Raw genomic sequence first — 13,668 nt, forward strand, 5'->3', positions numbered from 1 at the left:
CCCATGACCTTTCATTTGTCCGTGCATGCCCTTGCGCCATAAACACACGTGCATACGTACATACACATACTTGGATTCATCTTTTGTGCTGTACAGTTGTCACAGTTTGTGGATCTCTCCAAACGTTACTTGGTTTCTGCTATACGACTGTTGGCCTGATTAAAGCGGGAAGAGATTGGTATGTTCATGCAGTGTTTGTGCAGCAGTGCTCTTGGTGGTTGTGCGATCTTATTCTCGGCACAAGGTCTCGTTGAGAAGTTTCTCGGCCGCTGTCGGTGCGTTCCAAGTTAGCTTGGGGGCCGATACGTTGGGTGATACGGGCATATTGGTAAGGAAGACAGTAGATTCGGGAACTCCACCTCCCTTAGCGTCAGTGGTTCAAGTGCTTTCGAACATGTCCAAAATTCGTCGACTATTTGTGAGTGAAGGCCCTGCCTCTTGAAGGGTACACCAGGAATCTATTGGGGCCCCCTTTTGAAGTTTCTCACGAAGATTGCAGTTGCTGATACGGGTTTTCCAAGTAGAGAAGCCACGGCCGCTCGATGGAAACAAAGTCTGGCCTGCCGAATCGCACGTCCGCAATGGGCGAGCGCGTGACTGCGGAGTTTCCAGTTGCGGCCGCTACTTTCGGCGGGGGTGCCACACATCGGTGACGGCGCACCTGGCTCCCGCTTAGGAGCGCCTTCGGAGTTGCCGGGATCATCGCTCATGAAAGTGGTTTCAACTAATGTAATGTCTGGCGTATTAGAAAAGTAATACTATTACCAGTGACCGGAAAGACGACTCTTCATTCTCTAAAAACGTGATCTCATGGAATGCCGTCAGTAAATGGTAATTGTGGTTTAAGACGGCTGCGATGACGCCACACGGTGTTTAGGAGAACGGCTGTGCAGCCTGTTGCAATGTGAATTGGGTTTAAAAAATTTTTTAAGTGTATGATCTGAAATGAAACTGTGGCTGCTGGCATTTATTACGCTGAATTATTTGAAGCTCCCCTTAATCGCAATTTAAAAACATGCGTATTTTAAGCTTGACCAATGTCATTTGAGTTGCCTAGAGGTTCAAGCTCTTTGGCCGTGCAAGTTAATTTGGCTCAGAAATTCAAATATTATGGCTCAAAAATTGTATTTACAAAAAAAAAGCACCTTGTGGCAAGACCTTCCCGACGGGGTGGAAAACCAGGCACTGTGTTTTGTTTAACGAGACGACGTGAGGCTTGCGTGGTTCGACGTTGAAATACACAAAAACCAGGGCTCGGGGGAAGTGTCCCACAAAAAGACCCACGAAACAATCGTCATGAAAATCAACACGACGGTCAGTATAATTTTCATACATTCTTGGTAAAGTCAGTTGAGTATAAAATTTCCACAGAGTATTTCATATGCTCACATATACAGTTCCACCCCACCCACACACGCGCACAAAGAGATGAAATACCGAAGTTCAAGAAGTTAACCCGCCGCGGTGGCTCAGTGGCTATGGCGTTGTGCCGCTGAGCCCAAGGACATGGATTCGATTCCCGGCCGAGGCGGCCGCTTTTCTGATGGAGGCGTAAAGCGAAAACGCACGTGTTCGAGGGTTCGGCGCACGTTAAAGATTCCCAGGTGGTCAAAATTAAACCGGAGCCCTCCACTACGGCGCGCGTCATCGCCTGTGTAGCTTGGGCACGTTAAAGTCACAATCGGAATACAGAAGTTGCTGTTCGTCATAGACGGCGCTTTGAACGGTGCGGATGGCTCCCACATCGGTTTCGCCTTTCGACCTCAATAAGTGCAGTTCTTTTACCGCCAGTGACCCGCGAGTTGCATCATCGTGTTTGTGAAGTGCTGAGCTACACCCTGGTGTAAGTCCGACCTTAATAGACCTCCTGGGGAACTTATTGTGAGCAAAGAAATTTCTCAGGTGAAGTAAGCCTTACCAGCACCACGCCGTTGCTCCATCCTCTGCTGCTGCGGTCCGCCATGTTGGGGCTGCAGCAGGGATCACAACAAGAGGCGGCCGCTACAATATCCCTCCAAGCTCCCGCACCTATGCCTCAATGCAGCCTCGAAGCGCCGCAAATCGGTTCACAAGCAATAACCCCAGACTTCCAGAGAACCCTCTACCACGGATCGGAGTAAAGACTACCAGGCCTTGGACAGAAAGATATAATGGACTACGACCAGCAAGACGAGCATACCACATCAAATGGATAACCAGGTGGTGACCCCCTTCCAACGTGGCAACGGAATCAAACAGCCGCAGCAGCAAGAATCACAAAGACAGGCTGGGTAAGTCGGCCTCGTTCGGTGCTCACGCTCAGACCACTTACTAAGACTAACATCTGCGACATACAGAAAAGCTCGTTCGCACATCTCATTGGCATTACGGCACTCAAACATACCTCTCAGAAATAGCTTCCCACAGATATGATATAGCAGGCAACTGCATACACATCACGATATGCGACAACGAACATGCTAAGCGAATAGCTCAAACAACAACCATACAAGCAAGGCAAAACGGCAACGTAACCACGATTCCTGTTGAGATCAAGAGTTCCCATCACCGTCCCAACACGACACGTGGAGTCATTGATGTTGAACCCCATGAGTCGAATGAAGAAATCCGGAAATGGCTGCGCTGCGAACAGGCTGAAGTCCTCAATGTGCAGAGAATTGGAAAGACAAATAGGGTGGTCGTTACCTTTGACTCCCCAACACTCCCAAAGGTCAAATATCATCATCATCATCATCATCACCAGCCTATCTATGCCCACTGCAGGGCAAAGGCCTCTCCCATTCTCCAATTATCTCGGTCCTGTGCCAACTGTGACCAATTTATCCCCGCAAACTTCTTGATCTCATCTGCCCATCTAACTTTCTGCCGCCCCCTGCAACGCTTGCCTTCTCTAGGGATCCACTCTGTTACCCTTAATGACCAGCGGTTATCTTGCCTTCGCATTACATGCCCTGCCCACGTCCATTTCTTCTTCTTAATTTCTACTAATATGTCTTTAACACCAGTTTGCTCCCTGACCCACTCCGCTCTCTTCTTGTCTCTTAAAGGGACCCCGAAAAGCTTTGTGAAGGTGGCAATCAAATGCATTCAGGTGGTAGAACACACAACGGGGGATTTTTGAGCCAAGTGTGAGCCCCATACGTTGTACAGATAATTTGTAAACAATTTTTGAAGATCGCCTTTCTCAGCCGATGAGCGCGACGCCGCAGCGAGCCGACCGCGGCTGACGCAACGGCGACCGCGGGTGACGCAACGGCGATCGCTGCTGACGCAACGGCGAAGGCGCCCCCTGATTCGCCCAATCGCCGGCAAGGTCGGCCGCCGGCGGCGTCACTGCCATTGGCTTCCGGCTGCTCTTCCTCCTTCCTGCGCGATCCCGAGGCAAAGGCGGCAAAGGCGGGTCCGCAGTGATTGACGCGAGCCTAGGCGCAGGAACGTAGCTAGCTGCTTTGAAGGAGGAAGAGAGGGAGGAGGAGTCGATCGGCAAGTGGGGAGAGGTGCATTTAATTGCTTCTGGCGCAGCTAATACTGAATGTAGATCAATAATTCCAACGGCATTGCATCGCTATATTGGTGCTACGCGACAACACAGGCCTTTTGTAACTTTTACAGAAGGCTTTTCTGGGTCCCTTTAATGTTATACCTATCATTTTCCGCTCCATTGCCCGCTGAGTCGTTCTCAATTTAAGTTGAACCCTCTTAGTGAGCCTCCAAGTTTCTGCCCCGTAGATGAGTACCGGTAAGATGCAGCTGTCATACACTTTCTTCTTCAGCGACAATGGTAGGCTGCTATTCATTATCTGAGAATGTCTGCCGTATACACCCCACCCCATTCTGATCCTTCTAATTATCTCTGCCTCAAATATTATATGGCAATAGTAAAACTGGCTATCACCCAAAACGCATGGTGTGCTACAACTGCCACCACATTGGCCACATGGCAAAATACTGTCCGCACAAAACCGTCTGTCGCAAATGCGGCAGAATCCATGATGAAACAGGAATGTGGCCCAACAGCTAGTCTACTGTGCTGCATGTAAGGAGATTGGCCACATACAGTTAGCCCGCAAATTCGCAATGCCCCAGTCGCATTCCAACGCCCTCCAATACGCCGAGTAAGGACGCGGCTCAGGGCATTTCATGGGCCGACATAGTGGCGCACTCAGCAAACCACGCCAGAGAGACTAACATAACAGCACCCAACGGAGCCCCTAAACGACATCGCCAACCATCGACGTCAGCCGAAGCAGTCAGCGCGAGCATTCTCGCCCAATTGGCTTCTATATATTACAAAGAACTTGAACATATAAAGAGAATCAAGAACTCAAGAAGGCACTCACAGAGAAAACACAACCAACACCCCCACCCCACAATCAGTCCTCCAGCCCCAACAACTCGACTAGACACTGCCGTAGCCCAAGCATCAAGCATACGCCCACGTCCCAAACCCAGCTTGACCCGGAACTCGTGCAACTGCCTTCAGTTATCCGATCGGACATTCAAGAAGAATGTGCAGCCCGTCGAGAAGACATTGGCGAAATTCGCGCTCTTCTTGAAAGCCATACGTCACAGACAGCGGCCATGATGCAGCTCATCACTAACCAGTTACCTCAACAGGACCCAATTCAAGAACCACCATGCAAAGTACCACCACGCAGCAATCCCCGAGAGAGAGAGAGAACCACTTTATTTTGCGGCCGGGTCAGGGGGAGGAGGTGGCGGGGGCCCAGAGGGTCTCCGCGACCTGTTGGGCCCTGGAGACGAGGGTGGCCTGGGTCTCCAGGGTCGAGCTCCGCAGGGCCTGCTCCCAGTGGGTGGGTGTGGGGCAATGGGGATAATGGGAGCGCGGGCAGTCACAGAAAGAGTGTAGTTGAGAGTCCCGGGCGCCGCAGAGTGGGCAGAGGGGTGAGGGGAACAGGGAAGGGTGTGAGTGGGAGAGGGAGGCTCTGCAGGGGAAGGAGTGCGTTTGGAGGAGGCGCCAGGTTCTGGCCTCCTCCTGTGTGAGGCTTGGGTGCGGGTGGGTGGGGGATAGTGGCGGCGGTAATGTTGTGTGATCTCCCGGTACGATATGAGAATGTCCCGGGAGCTGGGAAGGTCGTGGTTGGTCTCCAACGAAGGGCCTGCTCGGGTAGACATAGCTCAAGCTTCTAGGATGGCCGCCTCGTTGGCACCTATTCCCGCATGGGCGCGGACCCACAACAAGACCACGGGGTGGGGAGGTGGTTTTCGGGATAGAATTTGGAGGACAATTTTGGATATCCGGCCAGCTGGGAAATTTCTGATTGCGGATAGTGAATCTGACAGGATGGTCTCTGGACGGGGGTCTTGGGCTAGGGCGAGGGATATGGCCTCCTCGGATCCGCCGCTGTGGCTGAACTCGTGAGGACAGTGAGGGATTCCTGAGGTGTGCTATCCTCGGAGAGCGCTACTATGGAGAATGCAGCTGGGGAGGGGTAGCTAGCAGCGCCTACGTAGATGGTATGAGGTGAGGGTGGGTGCAGGCGTTGCAGGTTCGCTGCGCGTGCAGCACGTCTGGCCGCATGTAATGTGGGGTGAGAGTTGCGAGGTAGTGGCTTAAAGGGACCCAGAAAAGCCTTCTGTAAAAGTTACAAAAGGCCTGCATTGTCACGTAGCACCAATATAGCGATGCAATGCCGTTGGAATTATTGATCTACATTCAGTATTAGCTGCGCCAGAAGCAATTAAATGCACCTCTCCCCACTTACCGATCGACTCCTCCTCCATCTCTGCCTCCTTCAAAAGCAGCTAGCTACATTCCTGCGCCTAGGCTCGCGTCAATCACTGCGGACCCGCCTTTGCCGCCTTTGCCTCGGGATCGCGCAGGAAGGAGGAAGAGCAGCCGGAAGCCAATGGCAGTGACGCCGCCGGCGGCCGACCTTGCCGGCGATTGGGCGAATCAGGGGGCGCCTTCGCCGTTGCGTCAGCAGCGATCGCCGTTGCGTCACCCGCGGTTGCCGTTGCGTCAGCCGCGGTCGGCTCGCTGCGGCGTCGCGCTCATCGGCTGAGAAAGGCGATCTTCAAAAATTGTTTACAAAGTATCTGTACAACGTATGGGGCTCACACTTGGCTCAAAAATCCCCCGTTATGTATTCTACCACCTGAATGCATTTGATTGCCACCTTCACAAAGCTTTTCGGGGTCCCTTTAATTCTTATGAGTTGGCGAAATTCTCGGGGGATGGGGACGTAGGATGGGGGCAGTATAGGGGTTGAGATGGAGAGTCGAGCGAGTATGGAACGCCCATTGTGGGTGCGGGCCACACTGTGGATTTGGGCCGTGCGGTGGGCTTCGATGATTTCAGACGTGGTGTCATGCACGCCAAGCTGAAGGAGGCGGTCGGTAGGGGCATTTGGTGGAAGCAAAAGGGCAGCCCTATACGCCTCGAGGGCGGCCTGTAGGGGCGCCACTGAAATCCCCCTAGCGGCCCGTTTCGAAAGCAGCCGCGGGAGTCTCCGGCCGGCTCCCCCCTGTCGCCGTTGCTTTTGGGGCTCGTTCAAGACTGCGATTTACCGTTTGTACGCGTTCGAAATACAGAATAATGTGGAGCAGGCACTCTGCTTGCAAGCGTGTAGTGTTTACGAGAGCATAAACGTTTATGACGTGATCTTAGTGTGGTACATTCGGTCTGTATGAGCGCCAGGTGTGTGCCCCAGGCCGGCGTCCCGAAGCAGGCATATGCATGCAGCTGATTGGTTTTCCGCTGCCCTGAAATTTTGTGGCAGTGTCTCCGTAAGCAGTGTTTCCTCCGATGGTCATGTTGCGGCCATACACTATGATGTAAATCGGCTTTGTGCGCTTACATAATCTACCGGAGCACTCATACCTGACAGCACGCAAGTTACGCTTGCCAATATCACATATGAGATATTGGTCACTGCCCTGGACAAGCCAATGCGGCATAAATTTCACAAACATTCTATGAAAGAAGCACGATGGATAATGCAAAATTATACTCGGGAGTCAGCACACGACGACAAATTTAATGCTAGGTCGTCTTGTCGCGAGGTGAGCGCTCGCAAAGATTCACGTGTTACATTTATCCTCCACGAGAACCGCGGAGACGGCCTTATAGAGTAATCCGCGTCCGCGACTGAACTCTTCTTCGAAACACCGTCATATGACACTGGGGACTGCATAATCCAGCATAAACCGAAAGCAGAAGGCCTAATCAGATACCACACGCTTACTTCGGCGCACGTTAACGATCCCCAGGTGGTCAAAATTAATATGGAGCCCTCCACTACGGAGCGCCTCATTGCGTCCGTTGCGTCGCCGCGTTAAACCGTATACAATCAACCAATCAACTCTTCCAACGACACCTCGTATCGCTTGCGGTGCCATCTTTGTATTCTTCAAAAAATGCGTCCGCCGAGTGATCAGCCGTTCGTTTAAGGCGAAGAACAAACGGAAAGTGAACACTCAGCTTGTGTGTGTGATTACTAAAACGTTCATTCGTTGATTTCGCTCTGCATTTGTAAACAACGATAGTTGAGCGTCCCCCTCCTCACCCCCCCCCCTCCCCCATGTCTTGCGAAATATGAGTGCATTTCGCATCTAGGTGGTCTGGTGAATACTACCTTGCTTAAACAAACGTCTTTAGTATTTCCGAAGCTGCACTTAGTTTTCTTTCATTCCCGTACGACCATTCTATTTATGTCTGACTTGCGCAGACCATTCATTTTTCCGTGGTTTCATTAACTTATACCTTGGTTATTGCTATATATAAGGCGTGAGTGGGCACATATTTAACAACGCACAGCCTTTGAGTCTACTTAACATTTTCGTGTGGCTTATATTCCCATAAAAGGCACAAGTTATTGTCAGCTATTGGGTTATCACATCTCCGAAGCATATTTTTCCACGGCGAACATATTTGAAGCAAAACATACATTTGTTGTCTGCGCTGCAAAACGAACCAACCTCTTACGGTGCCAATATCAGGTGTAAACGAGGCGAGAATAAATAGAATTCGCTTGAGCTGGCGTGTTTGAAGGTGACAGTGGTGATACGTGCGGCTGTGGCCGTCGCCGACGCCCGCAAGAGCAGCCAAGAAGCGCGCAGAACCGCCTCCCCGGGTGTGTCTGACCACACCCCCTAGGCAGCAGCGCAGCCAATGAGGTTAAAAAATTGTAATTCTTAACCTCCTTGGACGCAGCACAGTGATGTCACTTGATGCGAGGTGATTTTTTTCTTTTTTCCCCCTCGCCTCGTTTCGGCTGCTTTGCGGGCGGCCGATGGTTTCGCTCCGTGGGCGGGGCTGGCCTGCGGCGCTGGGGAAGCTGACGCACATGTGGTAGAAGTTAACCTTTTGTACCTGAGCCCCTGATCTCTCCGCGCTCTTCTTGCGCGCCTGCAAGTTGACGCTGACCTCACTGGTCGGCGACTTTGGCTAGTTTCGGTTTCCGAAATTGTGGCGATCCTAGCGGCATGGTGCTGTGGCGTGGCCCTTCCCTTTCTCTCAGCGTTTCTTTCTTTCCACACCGTCAACGCTTCCGCGCCTCCTAACGCATGCGCAACAGCTCACCGGCGCCAGTATTTTTTTTTTCTTTCTCTGGAAGCGCACGGCGGGACAGTTCGGTACGTGCGTGAGCGATCCGGCGTGCGAAGGGTTGCGCGGGTTGCCTAAACGCGTCCACGGGCTGAAAGTTTCGCTGCATTATAAAATACATTCGAATGTATTCTATATATGGGGCAGCGGAGGAAGGAGCGTTACCACTCCTGCGCAGCTCTGTGGTGCAGCAACACAGGGCGCTACAGTTCGGCCAAGTTTCTCGCCTTCTCCAAAGACGACAGGTAAGCAAATTAGCTTTGTACAAGTTATAGTGAATTCCTTAAAAGCCGACCGATTGCACTCTTCTGTTTTCAAAATAATTCGCGCATGTAACGTGAAGTTAATGAGACATGCCACTCGTCTTGGAGTGGAAACTAAGTGCAAGTATATCCCAGCTGTGCAGGTACGCAAAGATTTAGTAGAAGTAACCGCGTCTTTGGCACGCACACTCTTGCTCGCAAGATCAATTTGTGGTGGAATTGCCGTTTTTTGATTGTCTTAGTAACTGTTGGAACGTCGATTCAGTATACTTATCAAGGTTTTTTGTTGTTTCGTGCAGCAGGTATGAGTCTAGGTTTGGGCCCCAAGTCGAGGACGGTTTGCGACTTCATTGGACGCTTCCTCCGGTGACTCTCCTCAGTCCATCCAATGTCATCACGACGCACCTGCTCACAAAGAAGGCAAGCTCAACTGTACGCGCTTCTTGCCTTTCACGGCGTACCTACTACCAATGCGTTTGGTGGCGTGGAGGTGCTGCGCCCTAAGCATTTTTTCCTCCGCCGTCTTGCTCCAAAACGTATATTTGCGGCGAAACTACTGCCAAGCGTTGCTTCAGTGCTCCGAAAAATCTGACGTAACACCGTGGTGTTTAATGCGAGTCGATTTTCACATGAAGCAGTGGAAGGCCAAACCGAAATACATGCGTTGTCTGCAGCCGCCATTGCAAGCGTTTCGCTCAATAAAAAATAAATAAATAAAACCAAGTAGCATTAACGGCTTTGCTGTTCAATCTAAAATGCGCGCCCGCGCTATGTCATCTTATCGGTAGTGGAGTGGGTTTGGTGTTCCATAGTTCATCCTGCCGTATCGGACAGGATGAGATAAGAGGCGCTGCCCAGACATAAGCTAGAGGGTAGCTTGTTCCAACCTGGCCGTTATCTGTGGCTTACAATACAGGAAAGCCTTTTTTTTTCTGGGTGTCTTCTCCCCCCTCGCCTTCCCTCCCACCCCCGGTAAGCAGACTTAATTCACGCGCCATTAAAAGAAAAGACGGGTGCGTTCGATTTGTGTTCTGTGTTCTACGACGTGCACATGGTTGCGCATTGTTTTTGTACGTAGATATAATCCAGCAATGAGTGTCTACATTGCGGTCATTGTGTTGCAACAGTTTTTTATGGCTGCATTTTGTCGGTGTGAACATGATTTCCCGGAAGTGTAGGCAGGTTAGTTGGCGGGTCAACGCTTTCTTTCAGAGTTTGAGTTAACTCGCCCGAAAGTCAGGGCTTGAAGCATGCGTGTGCGTGCTTTCTTTTAACATATAGGTTCCCAATTATTGTGTCTCTAAACTGAAACAACTTTTTTAATGTCTAAGGAACATTCGTGTCTCGAGGTGAGCCGAAGAAATAAGTATACATTGAGTGGAACTTTCAAGTTCTTTTCTTCTCCGGCCGAGGTGTGCGCGAAAAAAAAATCTGTGCAGGGACTAGAACTTTCGGAGTTCTTCTTTTGTAATCAAGTATTGTGTACCTAAATGTGTATTCATGGCTGTAACGTTTGCGCAACTTTAGAAGGAGACAGATACAAAAAGGGACACAAATGCCTGTATCTGTCTCCGTGTAAAGTTGCGCAAAAGTTACAGCCATGAATTCAGAATACCAACTAGCCCACCTAACCGTGTTATTGTAAATGTGTATGTAGCACGTTTTTTTCCTATTGTACGATATTGCATGCCTAAATTTGCATATGTCATATTTTTGCTTAGTCCAATACTGTGTACATAAAATGTATGTGCAATATACGAGTGTAGTACATGTGTTTTCATGACTTCGAATCAAAGACGTCCTCATATGAATTTTGAATAAACGCAAAGCAAAAAGAATGTTTGTGCAACACTCCAATTATTATCGCCACAAAGACAACAATTCGACACCAGAAAACATACTATTACTTACATGTTTTCTTCGTTCAAATATTAAACACGTTACCGCTCACATCACAAACGACGGGCGGCGGCTATTTCGAGTCATCGCCGCCGCTCGTCCAACTTTCGCGCCTGGTGCCATTGCCGAGCGACTGGCGGCAGGCGCGAAAGTTGGGCGAGCGTCGGTTTCAGGCGTTTCAGGGGCCGGCGCGCGGCGGCCCGGCCGCGCTATTACGTTTCGTCTACTTTCCAACGGGGGCGTGGCCTTCGGGGCCGCTGACATCTCTGACGTCGACGGCGTGCCGCCGTCACATCCGCTGCACGCTTTGCAGTGGCAGTAGCAGCAACGGAGCAGCCCCAAATAAATTTGACGATTTACCTGTAGAACTTCTAAACTGTAAACGGGAACACATGCGCTTTTGAGATGATTACGTTAAGCGCCGAAAAATTTTCGAATCCATTGCACGCTCTAGTCTAGCCGATCCGCTGAGCGAAGAAAAATGTCGCGCACTGTGTGCGATTAACAAGCTGTGCTATGCTGTAGCTGCTGCGCCGTAAAGTTTCGCTGAGCTGTGCTACCACATAACCCCTCGCTGGGTTGTGTGGGTGGTGGTGACTATGATGAAAGTGCGCCATGTGCTTCATAAGCCGTTGTATTGTGAGGTGCTGAGAAACCGTGCGAGATTCCCAGCCCAACTTTCCGAACCTGCGATCGTCCATTTCATCGTCAAAGGATTTACTGCGTGACTTGATGTGTTCGCTTCTTTTTTGCTTTTTATTTACGCATCACGGTGTGCTCGACGCCTGAGCGAGCATGTTTCGTATGCCCAAACGCATCGCCGCTTACCTTATGGTTTTCCTACCGACCAAGGCGGAGTGGCACTGTGTTCGTGTATCCGCTCTGCAAGCATGTGCTTTTGTTTCCTGCACACTGTGCAGTGGCAGTAGCAGCAGCGGAGCTGTTCCAGATACATTTTGAAATTCGCCTGTAGAGCTTCTACTGTTCATCGGGAATATATGTGCTTTTGCGATGATTTTGTTAAGCACCGAGAAATTTTTAATCCGCGCCAGCATCCATTGCGCAATCACGCTATAGGGTGTATTCATGAGCGGCATCGACAGCGACATGCAGGCAAGTCTCGCTGTGCACTCTGGGTAATCCGCCATTTTGAAGCAATAACAAGCAGACAACGTTCACAAGGAAAGCATAGCCAGTTGATCCGCGTGCATGCAGTTTGGCGTCCGTGTGCAAGAATGCAGCATTGTTTTGCTGGAAAATGGCACAAAATGAAACGGTTTATGCAGCGACGCTCTGCCTGAAAGACCAGGCGCGCTACAGTGAAAAAGTTGTCCTGTGCGGTGTGGACCCGTTTGAGCTCAGCGAAAGCGACTGCGTAAGAGACGTCAACCTGTGGCCGCGAGTCGACGCCGCAGACATCAGCGAGTTCCTTGTCTTGAGGACCAGCTTCATCACCCGCCAGCAACTGAAGGCACGAAAGGCATTAGAAGGCCACAATTTCGTGACCAGCGGTTGGGTGCGCGAGCCATGGGTAAAGGAAGTTTCATCGCACTCCGTGGTTCTCAAGACAAAGGTACGTTACAGTGTTTTATTCTTCTAACAGAATGTAATGTTAGCTTTTTTGCCCAGGTCAACCACTCGCAGAGCCTCAACAAGCCACCTGTCGATTCATGGGTCCTATGCAAGAGTGACGGTGAAGTTGTTGCCGCGCACTGTACCTGCATGGCTGGGAACGGCGAGGCATGCTCCCATGTCGCGGCGCTGCTTTTTTACATTGAGTACGGCGTGCGCGTGCGGCAAGAGCGTTCTTGCACAGACGGCGCCAACTCGTGGCTGCCGACGCACATCAAGAAAGTGGATGTGAGGCCCATCTCTGCCATGGATTTCGCGTCATCGACTATGAAAAAACGACGTTTAGGTGCTGATGCCAGTGCTAATTCTGAGCCGAAAGCTCTTGCAGAGCCAGCAGCGCCAACTGAAGACGAGTGGACGCGTTTTTTCGAAACCTGTTGCGAAAAAAAAAGAACCTCCGGGCTTCGCGCCCGGAGGTTCTTGCTTCAGCCGGCACAAAACAGCCGACTCAGAACTGGTACGGACAGGGGGAATCCGACTGTCTAATTAAACCAAAGTATTGCGACCGCCTCTGGTCGGTGCTGACGCAATGTGATTTCTGCCCAGTGCTCTAAATGTCAATGTAAAAAAATTAAAAAAAGAGGTGGTAAACGGCAGAAGTAACTATGACTCTATACTTTGTGCATTATGTCAGGTTAGGTTGGGTTGGGTTGGGTTGGGTTAGGTTAGGTTAGGTTAGGTTAGGCTAGGTTAGGTTAGGTTAGGTTAAGTTAGGTTAGGTTAGGTTAGGTTAGGTTAAGTTGGGTTAGGTTAGGTTAGGATAGGTTAGGTTAGGTTAGGTCGGTGCTGACGCAATATGTTTTCTCCCAGTGCTATGAATGTCAACGTTAAAGAAATTAAAAAAAGATCTGGTAAACGGCAGAAGTAACTATGACTCTATATGCTGTGCATTATGTTAGGTTAGGTTAGGTTGGGTTGGGTTGGGTTAGGTTAGGTTAGGTTAGGCTATGTTAGGTTATGTTAGGTTAGGTTAGGTTAGGTTGGGTTGGGTTAGGTTAGGTTAGGTTAGGTTAGGTTAGGTCGGTGCTGACGCAATATGATTTCTCCCAGTGCTCTGAATGTCAACGTAAAGAAATTAAAAAAAGCAGTGGTAAACGACAGGCGTAACCATAACTCTAGAGGCGGTGCGGCCGAGCCTGGACCAGCGTCGGGACCTTCCTGTGGAAAGCCACAGCTGTGCTTGTTTCCATGGGCTTCGCGCCCGGAGGTTCTTGCTTCAGCCGGCACAAAACAGCCGACTCAGAACTGGTACGGACAGGGGGAATCCGACTGTCTAATTAAACCAAAGTATTGCGACCGCCTCTG

The 13,668-nt window shown here is 50.5% G+C and overlaps 1 protein-coding gene across 1 annotated transcript; it reads left to right on the forward strand.

Moving 5' to 3' along the window:
• Positions 1-11,989: 11,989 nt before the first annotated feature.
• LOC144138970 (uncharacterized) lies at positions 11,990-13,002 on the forward strand. The gene is made up of 3 exons (XM_077671475.1): positions 11,990-12,304; positions 12,361-12,724; positions 12,998-13,002. The coding sequence occupies exons 1-3, from the start codon at positions 11,990-11,992 to the stop codon at positions 13,000-13,002; spliced, it is 684 nt and encodes a 227-aa protein (XP_077527601.1).
• Positions 13,003-13,668: the final 666 nt, after the last annotated feature.

Source organism: Haemaphysalis longicornis, unplaced genomic scaffold, assembly GCF_048455015.1.
Source record: "Haemaphysalis longicornis isolate Haplotype H1 unplaced genomic scaffold, Haemaphysalis longicornis Haplotype H1 scaffold_5, whole genome shotgun sequence".
NCBI lineage: Eukaryota > Metazoa > Arthropoda > Arachnida > Ixodida > Ixodidae > Haemaphysalis > Haemaphysalis longicornis.

What these genes read in the sequence shown, in the direction of transcription:
- LOC144138970 (XM_077671475.1), top strand. Translation starts at nt 11,990, where the DNA reads ATGGCACAAAATGAAACGGTTTATGCAGCGACGCTCTGCCTGAAAGAC. An exon ending in CCGTGGTTCTCAAGACAAAG is followed by an intron (nt 12,305 to 12,360) that starts GTACGTTACAGT and finishes TTTTTTGCCCAG; the next exon opens with GTCAACCACTCGCAGAGCCT.